Source organism: Crocodylus porosus, unplaced genomic scaffold (genome assembly GCF_001723895.1).
Source record: "Crocodylus porosus isolate Cpor-Errol unplaced genomic scaffold, CroPor_comp1, whole genome shotgun sequence".
In the NCBI taxonomy this organism is placed as follows: Eukaryota; Metazoa; Chordata; order Crocodylia; family Crocodylidae; genus Crocodylus; species Crocodylus porosus.
Window position 1 is genome coordinate 1,443,515 of NW_017728917.1, and position 12,606 is coordinate 1,456,120.

Below are 12,606 nucleotides of genomic sequence, written 5' to 3' on the forward strand. Positions count from 1 at the left end.
GGAAATTCAGGTCCCCCATGACAACCACATCCTTCCCTTTGAGTGAAGAAGGTTTCAGGGGCCAAGAGGACCTTTCCCCTATCTATTCTAGGTGATGCCTTATCTCCAGTAGCTTTCCCTGCTGCTCCTTCAGCTTTTTAAAGGGTTTGTTTGGCTCAAACAAAGCTGGGTCTGAAATCGCTGTCTCACAGGCCCAAACTCCTTTTTAAAAAGTCTCTTCCTGTTACTTGGGCTGGCTGTTCCCATGAACCTTGAAGGGGCTGTAATTACAGCACTGAAGTGTTTGTGAGACCTGCAAGTTATAGGCATGTAGTGTTATTTTTCCTGGGAAAGACATTTTGGAAACGTGGGGAAATATATCAGTCTAAGATGTAGTGAGCAAATAGATTGATCTGAAGAGTGAATTTAATTCATAAATCTGTCAACTAGGGTCTGGCATTTCTCCATGCTGCAAAGAAATGAATAAAAAGTAATTGTCCCACAGTTATAAATAGCAGAACGTGTAATTTGGATAAAAGGATGTGCTCTCGATGACAATGAGAGAATAAGCTAAGAGGGGAGCAATAAGTTTAGCGCTGTAGCAGAAGAAAACAAGGCTGTGGGCCACTAGCAAAGCTTTTGGCTATCGCCAATTAGAAACCTATTAATCGTCTTTGTTAGCAATTGTGTTTTGAGTGCTGAAGTTTTATACCAAGCCAAATTATTGTGTTTGGGGCTGCTTTACATTATCTGAACTGTACACAGTTTAGTTTGCTGCAGTGGAGTGAAGGGTACCCACTGGCTTTCTATAGAAAAACTGCAGCTTAATAACCCGAAAGCAGAGTTTGATAAATCAGTTTGATGACTGTCAGTGCCCATTTTTTCTTATGCTCGACGGCCCTTATGGGAATGTGGGAGAGGCTGAAGAAATTTGCATTTCTTTTCTGTAAGGCAAACACCATCAGCAAGAACAATTCTGTGCCATTGGAACGTGTAAATGCAGCCCCTAACTTAAGTGACTTGTGCTCAGATATTTATGAATAAAATGTCTAATTTGGGTGCATCTGTGGGTGACCCAATGATGCAGAGTGCAGCAGTCCATCATGTCTCAGTATTGTACAATACTGTTCATTGACATGTAGTAAAGTTATACTCTCAATTGCCAACGATAATATTTAAAGGCTTTGAAAAACCATAATATTCCCTCAAAGTGTGCTGATATTTTAGGGTGAAACTTGCTTCCCTTCTAAACTCTTACCAAGAAGCTAGTTAGTCTATACCTCCTGCAGTAAGGTCCTGTTTACTGAAGTGAATTTCAATGTGTTTATTTTCTTAATCACTTGGCTTTTTACATTTCCCCTAAGCTTAGTTCTGTGAAAAAGCAAGTTAGACTTTTTGGTGTTTGCAAGTCTGTCATGGAATAAACGTCCTTCTGACTATTAGAAATCTTCAAGGCATATCTAATTATAAGCAAAAGAAAAATGTTTGTTTGCTGCTTCTCTTAATTGGTCTTGACTGTCTAATTTGTGCTGCAGCAGATCAATGTCCTGGGACTAATGTAAATTGCCATTTACAAGTGTTAGGGTTATCTTGTAATCTGTAAGAATCTGATTTAAAGCTCTGGCTTCTAGGTGTGTCTCTTGGGCCCCTGTACATGTTACATTTATGCTGCGATTAACATGTTAACCACAGCATAAATGCGAGGGGTACATGTGGATAAATGCTACATGTGCACCCAATTTAAAGTACCATAAAATAGGAAACGAGCCATAAAAATGTTCCCCGTAGAATGTCAAACATGTTAATGGCAGGTTTCAGTGATTTCTTAAGTTCAATGTGTGGCCAGGGCTAACACAGCTTATTGTCAGTCCCGGGGCCCAGACCACACCAGGGTCTGGAATGGTCCCTTGCCCAGCAATCAGTTGGTCGTCAACCCTGTCCAGAAACGGGGGGGCTTGGAGCCGAAGGGCTTCCCCTACTGAGGTCTTTAAACTGCACGCCTGATAGCTTGGGCTGGGCGGCTCGGTATGGGGAATCAGACGCTGTGGTACCTGACGTTACTGCTTGGGGAAGCCCTGGATAGTAGGAATAATGAACATATGTCAGGGATCTTCTAGAAAATGAGCAGTGTGTCCGTCCACCTTGCTACTAAGCTACTTATGTACCAGAGCATTGCATTTGTGCCGCACTGTGATTTGAAGCTAACATTCAGCGTTCTGATCAGAAATCTTCCTGTGCCTCTCTCCACCTTTGTGTGACATGTTCTGGGAGTTTTTGCATTGTGGGATACCTTTTGGAAGCCACTGGAAACTTGCAGGGTCACAGAGTGATCTACTAGTGGGACAGCTATTTGTGCACAGCTTCCCTGAAGCAGTGACCTCCTTTTTTTTGCCTAAAAGATCCCTGCTTCAGCCCATCCCTGTTAGTGTAGCCAAATATGCTTAGAGGGGAGAGTTTGCGGGGTCTTGATGCACTTGACATTTATTGGAGCAGCTGGTATTAGGGCTTTAAAAGTGGAGGGGAGGCAGAGATGGCAGTCTAACATGGTTGCCCCCTGTTTTAAGTCCCTTAGTAGACCTGTATTACAGGTAATTACTGGAAGGGGTTTCCTCAACAGTTTTGTTATCTGCCTGTGACTTGGGGGGAGGGGGGAAAAAGGTCTGGACCTCTGCCTCAGGGTTGATTACTGAGACCTTGGATGTCAGGATCAGTCTTCTGGTCTGTGTTTTCTTTGACGTTAGTGGGGGTGTTGGCAAAGTGCGTGAAATGTAGCAGCTGAATGATTGGATCTTGGCAAAAATATAGCCTGGCTTCTTGTAGAGCCTCTGTTATTGTCCTTAAAACTTATAACCAGCTGGAGCTTCTTTCCCTTCGTGCAGAACTACTTTGGGTTCTGGTTGTGCCCCATCTCCTTAATTACTTCAAATATCAGCTTCTACCTGTGTGCATTTTCATAACTAGAATTCAGAGGCATCTGTGCAAGCTCCTCTTCTTGAAAGGGTAATGAAGTCCTAGACCTCATCATGGGGCCATGGAGAAGCAGCCTAATAACTGATAGACTCTAATACAGGTCGGTGAGCTCCTTGGGAGCTGAAAGTGCTGTCAACTGCAGATGGCTGTGCGCCAGCCTTCAATTACAAAGCTTACATCTGATCAGGATATCTATGTGGCAGTAAACAGCACATGGGTGAACAGATTGACTGACCCAGGTAACCAGCAAAAGCAATGTGGTACACTGGTGGGTGGACTTAACAGATGCTTCCGGGTGCGATCACTTCTCAATCCTACTTTGTGAGTAAACTCATTCTGCAGGTTAAGTTACCTGCTTCCCAAATGGGTTTAATGGGGCATGCAAGTGATGGACACAAGGGATATTTCAGGCCCTTGTGGTTCATACTTTAATGGGCTTTTTCAGTTGAGTGGGCTGTTGTCACTGCTTCTGAGTTTCAGTAATACTCAAGAAGGGCAGGGATAAATGTGGAGAAAGGACTGCTGTAGTACCATTGTTTCTGGGGAGGGCAGGGCCCTCTCTGTTTCCTGAGTCATTGACACAACTGATGGGGACACTTTTAGGCATAAAACTATGGTTTGAAAATCATTATCCAGCACTGCAAGTCAGGGAGAAAAGGAGTAAAACAGCTGTCTGCTATAATGTAACCCACTGACATGTTCTGATACTTTTTGTTTTAAAAGATCCTTTATTTCCTGCTTTCTTTTATTTGAAAAATAACTTGTTCTTCTAGATTGCACACCATTTTCTCTCTGTTTTTATGGTGTGTCTGTGATGTCTTCAGTGTCCCTTTCTTCTTTCTTCCTGAACTTGTTTCCAACCTCTTTCTCTTTCATCTTGTGTACTTTACCTTGTCTTCTATGCTTTTCATGTCCCCTTTGTTGCCTTTTTATCCCTCTCCATAAATCTGTCTTTGATTTTTTTTTTTCTAGTTTAGCCAACTCTGTGCGCTTGAAAGGATTGCCAAGTTCATATAGCATGAAAGAGATGGAGGGTAACCTACTTTCTGAGGGACCTTTCAGAGAGGATAGCAACCTGTTCCTCCTAATTTATTCAGAAATGAGGATGATTCTGGGGTTCCCATTAGGTTTCTGCTCCTTTGTGAGGTTTGGGGAGCTCCATGTTTTGTATCAGCTTCCAAACTGTGGTTATAGAATCATCGAAAATGAGGGTTGGAAGGGACGTCAGGAACCCATTTAGTCCAACCCCCTGCTCAAAGCAGGACCATCCCCAACTAGATCATCCCAGCTAAGGCTTTGTCTAGCTGGGTCTTAAAAGCCTCCTAGGACGGAGTGTCCACCACCTCCTGGGATAACCTGCTCCAGAGTGGGGAGCAGGGCAGGGCTGGTGGCTGGGACTGGGGACACTGCTTAGCCAGGGTGGTACTGGGGCTGGGGTGGGAATGCGTGGTTGTTGGGCCAGCTGGGGAGGATGGGTGGGGGAGCCAGCTCCCTGCCACTGTATGCACTCCTGGGGTTATGCATTCATATCCCCCCACAGGATAGGATGTGGACTGCCCACTGTGGGCTTGGGGCTCCCCATCCTGCTGCCCTCGCCCCAGGAGCCTGCATGGTTCAGCAAGTCGGACCCAGCATGGCAGAGTGGAAAGGCTTGGCGCTGCTGCTGCTGCTGCTACAGGGAGCCCTGCACCACTGCATTGCCATGGTGAAGCGGGAGGTACAACTTTGTGCTGCCGAACCTGCTGCTGCTAGTTGGACGGGGGAGCATTGCCATAGCGGTGCAGCTGGCATGTGGGTCCCTGCAGCAGCAGCAGCACTGAAGCCAAGTGCCCTCCTGTGCTGGGTCCCGCCACTGGGCCAGAGAGGCCCTTGGGCAGAGGGCAAGGCAGGGAGCTCTGAGTCCTGCATCTGTTGCCCCAGACTCTGCTCTGCTCTGGTCCAGCTGTGATGTGGGGGGAGTGGAGGGGCTGGGCTCCATGCTCCAGTCAGGCTACAGCAGCTGCCAGGTCCTGTGCGCAGCAGCTGGGGTTCGGGTGCTGCTGGGGCAGGGCAGGGCAGGGCAGGGGGCTGCCAGCCCTGGCCCTGGTCTCGTAGCCCTGATAGCTGGTGTGGCAGGGGGCTGTGGGTTGGGAGTGGAGCACCAGCAGGGCTAGGGAGGGTAGGGGACTGTGGGTTGGGAGTGAGGGGCACTGGCAGGGCTAGGGGTGGGGGCGGGGTGCTGTGGCTTGGCGGTACTGGGCACGAACAGGGGCAGGGGCAAAGCACTGGCATGTCAGCTGGTCTGCCACAAAGCAGCGGGAGGCAAAGCCATAGGTGGACCCTGGTCTTGGTGAGCGAAGGGGGCAGGGGGAGCTCCGAAACCCAAAATCAAACACCAAACTATATAGGTATTTAGAATTTATAAATGAATTGTTGTTGCCTATATTCTGTGAACAGGATGATTCATGAGCTCTGCATGATTCATCAAGATTCATAAGCTCTGCAGAAAAGGACTGGGGGTTACAGTGGACAGTAAAATGAATATGAGCCAAGAGTGTGCCCTTGTTGCAAAGAAGGCTGATGGCATACTGGGCTGTGTTGGTAAGAGTGTGTTCAGCAGATCAAGGGAAGTGCTTATTTCCTCTGCTTAACACTGGTGCAGCCACATCTGGAGTACTGTGTCCAGTTTTGGGCCTCCCACTACAGAAAGGATGTGGACATATTGGAAAGAGTCCAGTGTTGGGCAGTGAAAATGGTTTGGGGCTGGAGCACATAACTTCTGAGGAGAGATTGAGGGAACTGGAGAAGAGAAGACTGAGAGGAGATTTAATAGCAGCCTTCAGCTACCTGAAGTGGGGTTCAAAAGAGGATGCAGCTGGACTGTTCTTAGTGGTGGTGGATGATAATAAGGAGCAATGATTTCAGGTTGCAGCGAGGGAAGTTTAGGAAAATCTTAGGATATTAGGAAAATCTTTCCCACAAGGAGGGTAATAAGCACTGGAACAGGCTATCCAGTGAGGTGGTGGAATTTCCTTCCTTGGAGTTTTTTAAGACTCAGCTAGATAATGTCTTGGCTGGGATGATCTAATTCTTGGGGACGTTCTTGCTTTGAGCAGGGGCTTGGACTAGATGACCTCTTGAGATCCCTTCTAACCCTGATTTTTCTATGATTAGCAGGCAGGATTGGATTTAGAGCTGTAGACACCTTGCCTTTCCATTGTCATGTACTATGTCCTTCTTACAGAAGGGAAGAGAAGAATGCACAGGGAAAAGATAATGTTATAATAGATTACAAGTGCAAAAAAGGGCTTTTAGGGGGATGGTGACAGATTGTTTTCTCTCTCTGCAGGTGGTAGAAAAGAGTAAGGGGCTAAAAAAGGAGACATAGGTTAGATACTAGAAAAAATTTTGTAGCTGTGAAGGTGATGTAACAGTAGAATTGATTAGCAAGCGGGATTATGGGATCTTTGTTACTAGAAGTTTCTGAGTGCAGATTTAACAGACATTTGCCTGGGATGAGTTAGATAGGGATGGTCTTACTCTGGAGCAGAGGTTAGACTAGATGACCTCCTGTTCAGCCTTATATTTTCTATGATGCTGCAATTTTATAGCTATCTGAATGCCATGTTGCCTTTTGCATCCTTCTAGGCAACAGCTGTTCCAGTTGGTTTTGGATTCCCCGCCAGTTTCTCCTCCTATGACCCATGGCAAACTTTCTATTGGCACAAGTCATGCTGTAGGGTTCATGGTTTCTCCACCTTTAAAGCAAGATAAGCAACTTATTGACAGTTTTTTGAGGAAAGAAAGCACTCAGACTGCAAAATCTGTTGTTGCTGAAGCAGAATATAAAGATTCCAAAATTAAGCAGGAAAAGGATAGTAGTTTTATTAGCACTGGAGAGAATCACAGAATCAGTGCAACAGAGGCAACAAAGACTCCTGAATGCAGTAGGAATCCTGAGAAACCTTCTACATCTTCAATGAAAATCGTTACAAAAGGTGAGTGGTCTACAGTGAGTTTGCCTTAAGCACCCAAATCGTGAATCACATCTGTCCTTCATAGGAGGCTTGCCTTCCCCTTAGTGGATGTTGAAGTTTAATTAATCTTTTTGTAATATTTTTGGGGTGAAAGGTATAAGTCTTTACCTTCTGCTCTGTTTAACTGCTGTGTGCTTCATTCAGATAGCAGTGGCATTGGTACATCTGTGAGGGTAGTAAGTGGCATTGGACTGCTGCTAAATCTTCAAGGATAATGTGCCAGCCACTCTAGGCATGATGAGAAATCTTGGCTGAACACCAAGTGATAAAAATACTGTTTAATTTTGTAGAAGTTATTACTAAAATGCAAGACTTTGTAAAAACAGCACTGTATGGCAACACATTTACTCAGTTACAAGTTAAAACAAAACAGAAATCCTGATTTTTTTTTTTTTTTTTTGGTGCTTGCATCTTTACTAGCCCTCTTCTATCATAACTACAGTTCAGGGGAACTTAATATTTATTATTTAAGCTTAGCCCTGTAATATAACAGTTGAGTCAATAATTGTATTGCTAAGTTATACCCAAAAGTCACTCTTCCATAGCTGGCTGTTTTCTGTAGTGCTGAGATAAATACAGTATCATTTTCATTATTTGAGATAATGAAACCAGCTACAACAATATGGCAGAATCATCTTAATTTTGATGATTATCAAAAAACAGATTCTGTTTCTTCAGCTTTTTTTTTCTTCTTTTAAATCTGTTTTTGGCAGTGTATTATTAATTAAATACTCAAAAATTTGTAACTATTCCTGTGCTGGCTGGACATTGCTTAAAAGTATACATCTGGCTAGAAAAGTTAGTATTTGAAAGAGCATCTGCTTACCCAGAAGGTCTGCTTCCTTGTGTTGTGCATTGTGAAAACACTTTCTTTGATTAAAAACTAACATTAAAGTTTTCTTTTTATTGCTCCTCATTTTAGTCCCGTGGAGCTGGACATTTTAAGCCCACTATTTTTATGGGAAACAGTTAAATGGTCTGATGATCCCTTTAGCATCCATTACACAGAAGTTATTCCAACAAACATGATGTAGCTAGCCAAGCAATATAAAAGACGTTCTCTTGCTAGGATCTACAGGGGCTGAAGCAGTTACAAAAAAAATATTACTACGTCTGACTCTAAATTGGGAATTGAACCATAAACCTCAAATAGAATAATACAATAAGTAGAGTTATTCTGTTTATTGTACTATTCTTGGCTAACGTATCTTTGATTTGGAACACAGTGTGAGGAGCTGGTAGTTCAAAAATAGTTGTATCGGATAACCATTATTGACTTTTGCATGGTTTTTGCAAATAAGTAGAAATTACACAGAGGCTATGAACAAATGTACCTTTGAACTGCTTTAAAAGGGAAGGGGGAACTGCTGCTCAGGGGTGCCCATCAGTAGTATGATCTAACTATTACATTTGTGTCATCCTATAGCAGTATCAGGTAGCTATAATTTGATGTAAATTTAACGCTCATTGAAATGGAGTTAAAGTTGCAGTGATTTTTTTTTTTTTACGTTTGTATTACTATAGAAGTATGCAGACGTAGCAGCTTATGTTAGTATCATTTGATAGTAGCGCTATTGTTACATCCCTCTCCAGAATGTAAAACTCCTTGCTATTGCTAGGCATTTTAAGGGGGGCAAACAAATTCTTTTAAATGACTTTTTCCCATAGTCAAGTATAATATGACAATTGAAGAATTGCTCCTTAGCAATCAGTAGAGAATTGGCCTTCAAAGTAATAGACCACATGTGGGGTTAGGCATTAGGCCTGTGTGAAGCGGCAAGTATTTCCTTCGGATTCGGATTTGGCCAATTTGGAGGGATAGTGATTCAGTTCAGTGAGTTGAATCTGTCTGGACTCCATTTGGCCAAATTGGATCCGAAGATTCGGCCATAGGCTAACCAGGCAGCAGTCCTCAACATGCTGGATTCAGCTGACTGACTCCAGCTGGTAAGTCTGTTGTGGTGGGTGGAGGGAAGGTGGGGGGGGGAGCAGATCAATGCCCCCACAGTGAGCGAGGGATTGGTGTTGGGGCTGGGATAAGCTGCCCAGCTGGGATGGAAGGGGAAGTAGGCAGAGCTGTTCCTAGGGGTGTGTGGCGTGCGGGGGTTGGAGGGAGTAGCAAGTGGCTGGAGGAGTGCCCAGAGCCGCCAGTGCGGGGCAGCCACAGTGGGGCCATGTTCAGAACTGTCCATGGGGCCTGGGGTGGTCGCCCTGATTCGTACCCCCCAGGGATGGCCCTGGGCGTAGGACTTGCAGAGGGGGTCTCCCGCTACCACAGGCCGCCAGTCCAGGAGGGCATGGGAGTAGGCATGTGCCCCCAGATGTGTGTGGAGTGGTTTGGGCTGGGCTGGGCTGCGCTTTGGATAGGTGGTGGAAGGTGCTGGGACTGGGGGCTATGCCCTGCTGCCGCTTGCCAGCCGGCCCTCCACTGAGGCCCTGTAAGCCTCTAGGGACAGCTCTGCCCACGCCACCCCGTCCTGGCTGGACAGCTTGTCCCAGCCCCTGCCCCAGCCCCAATTCCTCCCTTGCTGTGGGGGGTGTTGCTCTTCCCTGCCCTCCCCACCTTCCCTCTGCCCACCACAAGAGATTTACTAGCTGGAGGCAGGAGTCCCCCTCTGAGTCCTGTGCCTTCCTACCCCTGCTGGACACCCAGCCCCTGCCCCAGCCCCAATTCCTCCCTTGCTGTGGGGGGTGTTGCTCTTCCCTGCCCTCCCCACCTTCCCTCTGCCCACCACAAGAGATCTACTAGCTGGAGGCAGCTGTGTCCAGCGTCCTCAAGGACTGCTGCCTGTTTAGTCTATGACCAAATCTCTGAATTGGGCTGAATCTTTTCTGAATCAATTGGGAGGCTGCGGATTTGGTTTGGAGCTTTTAACTGGTCTCCCGATTATTCGGATTTGGAAATTCGGCTGCTGAATTGGGCTGACTGTCCTCCAAATCGGCTACTGAAGCTTTGCACAGCCCTAGTAGCCATACTGAACAAATATGAGTTTTGCATTCATAGCACACTGCAGTGTAAATTTGTTTTCAAAACGTGTTATGGGGTGCACAACTACATGAAAAATTCATTTGAGTTGAATTTTATGGTAGATGGAAGAGAAGAGAGAGAAGTGACCTAAAACCCACTTGATGTCTTCTATATTTGCCGTTAGCTTGAGATTAGTCCTTAAAGAAATATAGGAGCAGAGGATGTGATGCGCCGATGGAGAGGATGCTTTCCAAAATTGTAAATACATGTTGTAGAAATAGAAACAGGTACTAAAAATAATTATTTGGGGTGTTTCGGAAACATGTTAGAATCCCTCCTCTGCCCCTTGAATTCTGGAGTTTTACTCTCCACAGGTATCAGTTGAATTTTTTGTAGGAAATTAGTTTTTTATTTTCTGTAAGTAATAAACAGGATTTAAAAAGAACTCCACCATCAGCGCATCTTCTCTTTTCGTTTCAGTGGATTGTCCTGTTTGCGGGGTTGTTATTCCAGAGCAGTATATAAACAAACATCTAGATAGTTGTTTGACAAGGGATGAGAAGAAGGACAGCCTAAGAAGGTAAGAAATATGGATCTGGTGAGTTTCCTCCACTACTGTAGTAGAACGAAGTAGGTTGTAGACGGTAAGAGAGCAAAATGCATTCTTCCACACATGCTACGTGCTATACATTAAAACTGTAGTATAAATAATGATGGTGGTGATTTTCATCCCCTGGCAGGGTAAGTTCACCATCAGCACTATATTTGGGCCGACAATGGTAGGAAAATGTCTGTTGAAATTTTGTATTGTTTTATGTTAATATAGCCTTGTACAGTAATTTTGCTATAGTTCTGTTTTCCAGCATAAGCAGTCTCTGAGCATAAAGTTGTCTTTGTTTTTTCATTTCCTGAAAAGGCATCATTGCTTTAAAATGTCTTTAAAATCAGACTGTTGATTAGATCAGGACTGGTAACCTGAAAAGCATGAATCTTTTTGCCCTCTTTTTCCTTCATTGAGATATTTGCATCAAAAATTGACAGAGTAGAAGGTATGATTAGCTGCTTTCTTGAGAGCCATAAGGCTTATGTATTTAAAATCATATTAAGGACTTGGAGCTAGCTAACAAAGATAAAGTTTTTTTGTTCATCAAAGGAAGAGAGGGAAAGCATTAAAAGCTATCTCAATCAGTCTCATTTCCACAGAACTGTACTGTACAGTGTGAAACAGATGCTAACTAACATTTTTTGACAGGTTTTGATTCCTGGTTTGTGCTTTTATTACTTTTAGCAGTAAGTGCCTGTGAAAAGTATGCAATGGAAGTACACTTTGTCTATGGAAGATAAAGGATCTACCATTGTTTGTATAATTTTAATTCATTTTTACCTAATTTCCTCAGAATTTAAAGCAGTATCAAAGAAAATGGTTGGCATGAGCAGTTAACTACTGTAGAATTTAAGCATGATTGTGAAAATATGTTTATATTATTGCAATAACATTTTAGATTTCAGTAGTAATAACATGTCTTCAGTTCCTCTCTCTAGGACGTGCTCAGTCTGTTTGGTGTTAAATGTAAAAGTACAGAATTTGGTGTTAAGAATTGACTAGTATTTTAGTGGATCTGCTAATTTAGTTCCAAATTTTACATTAGAGATTAATTATAACATAGGGAAGCACAGATTTACTGAGGCTGCAAAGTTTCTTAGAGCTGAAACAACATCTGCTGAATTCTAAAATTGGGGTAGCTCAGTTCTGTCACTCACAAGCTTATTTTCAGTGGGTGAGTCTACACGTACATTAATGCCTTTTCTAATGCGCATTAAATTTAGTACTGTTGGTTACTTTTACATGTCCTCTGGAGGTGGGGGAGTAGGGAGGGCAGCACTTTAGAGTGGCTCAGAGAGCGGCTTGTATGTCAGCATCCCACGCATAAAAATGGCGGTGGGGGCACTTACACTAAGCTTTATTCAATGAGCTTTAGTTCAACTGCCCCTGCTGCCATTTTTAAGCGTGGTGATGCTGATACATGAGAACGTAGGAGGCTGCTGGAGTGCAGTAATTGCCATGGTTCAGCAGACTCGATTAATTGAGTCTGCTCTGACATGCTGTAATTACAGCATGTTGGAGCAGCCTTCAGGCTCGTGTATAGGTGCCCTCCAATGTGAGGTACTAAATTAATGCATGTTTGGCTGTGCTAATGTGCAGTAGCACTTTATATGCTTTTTTTTTAGTGATACTTAATGCGTAGTAGACTTATTTTACTGTGCATTAGCATGTAGCCATTTTTTACATGACACTTCATTGAGCAGTAAAATAGTCTACTGTGCATTGAATCACATGTGTAGATGTGCCTTGTCTGCTGGATCATGCTACCTATAAGAACGAAAAGTTCTGTAAGAGTTTTAAAAAACTTTCAACATTCAGTGGAAAAATGACATTCCTCAGTAACATTTTTAATAACTCTTTTCCTGAAAATAATTGTGAGAGAATGCATATTTATGCTAGCTGTGGTAGAGTGGTTATAGGAAAAATAATTCATTAGGATTTTCATTAAAGTCTCTCTTGTGGTAAAGTAAGATTATTTTCAGTGTGGTGAGTTAAAAGTGACTAGGGAATATACATGTCAAATAAAAAGTATGCTACCTTTTTTTCGAGAATTAGAAAGGTGTTAGTCC

At 43.7% G+C, this 12,606-nt stretch overlaps 1 protein-coding gene across 2 annotated transcripts in view; it reads left to right on the forward strand.

Annotated features, from left to right (window-relative positions):
- The window catches only part of RAD18 (RAD18, E3 ubiquitin protein ligase), a 119,301-nt gene that overhangs the window by 24,526 nt on the left and 82,169 nt on the right, over positions 1–12,606 (forward strand). For both annotated transcript variants that reach the window (XM_019536581.1, XM_019536579.1), the window contains exons 5-6: positions 6,577–6,926; positions 10,414–10,513. In XM_019536581.1, the coding sequence (XP_019392126.1) occupies positions 6,577–6,926; positions 10,414–10,513 (450 nt within the window). The remainder of the gene's footprint in view (positions 1–6,576; positions 6,927–10,413; positions 10,514–12,606) is intronic.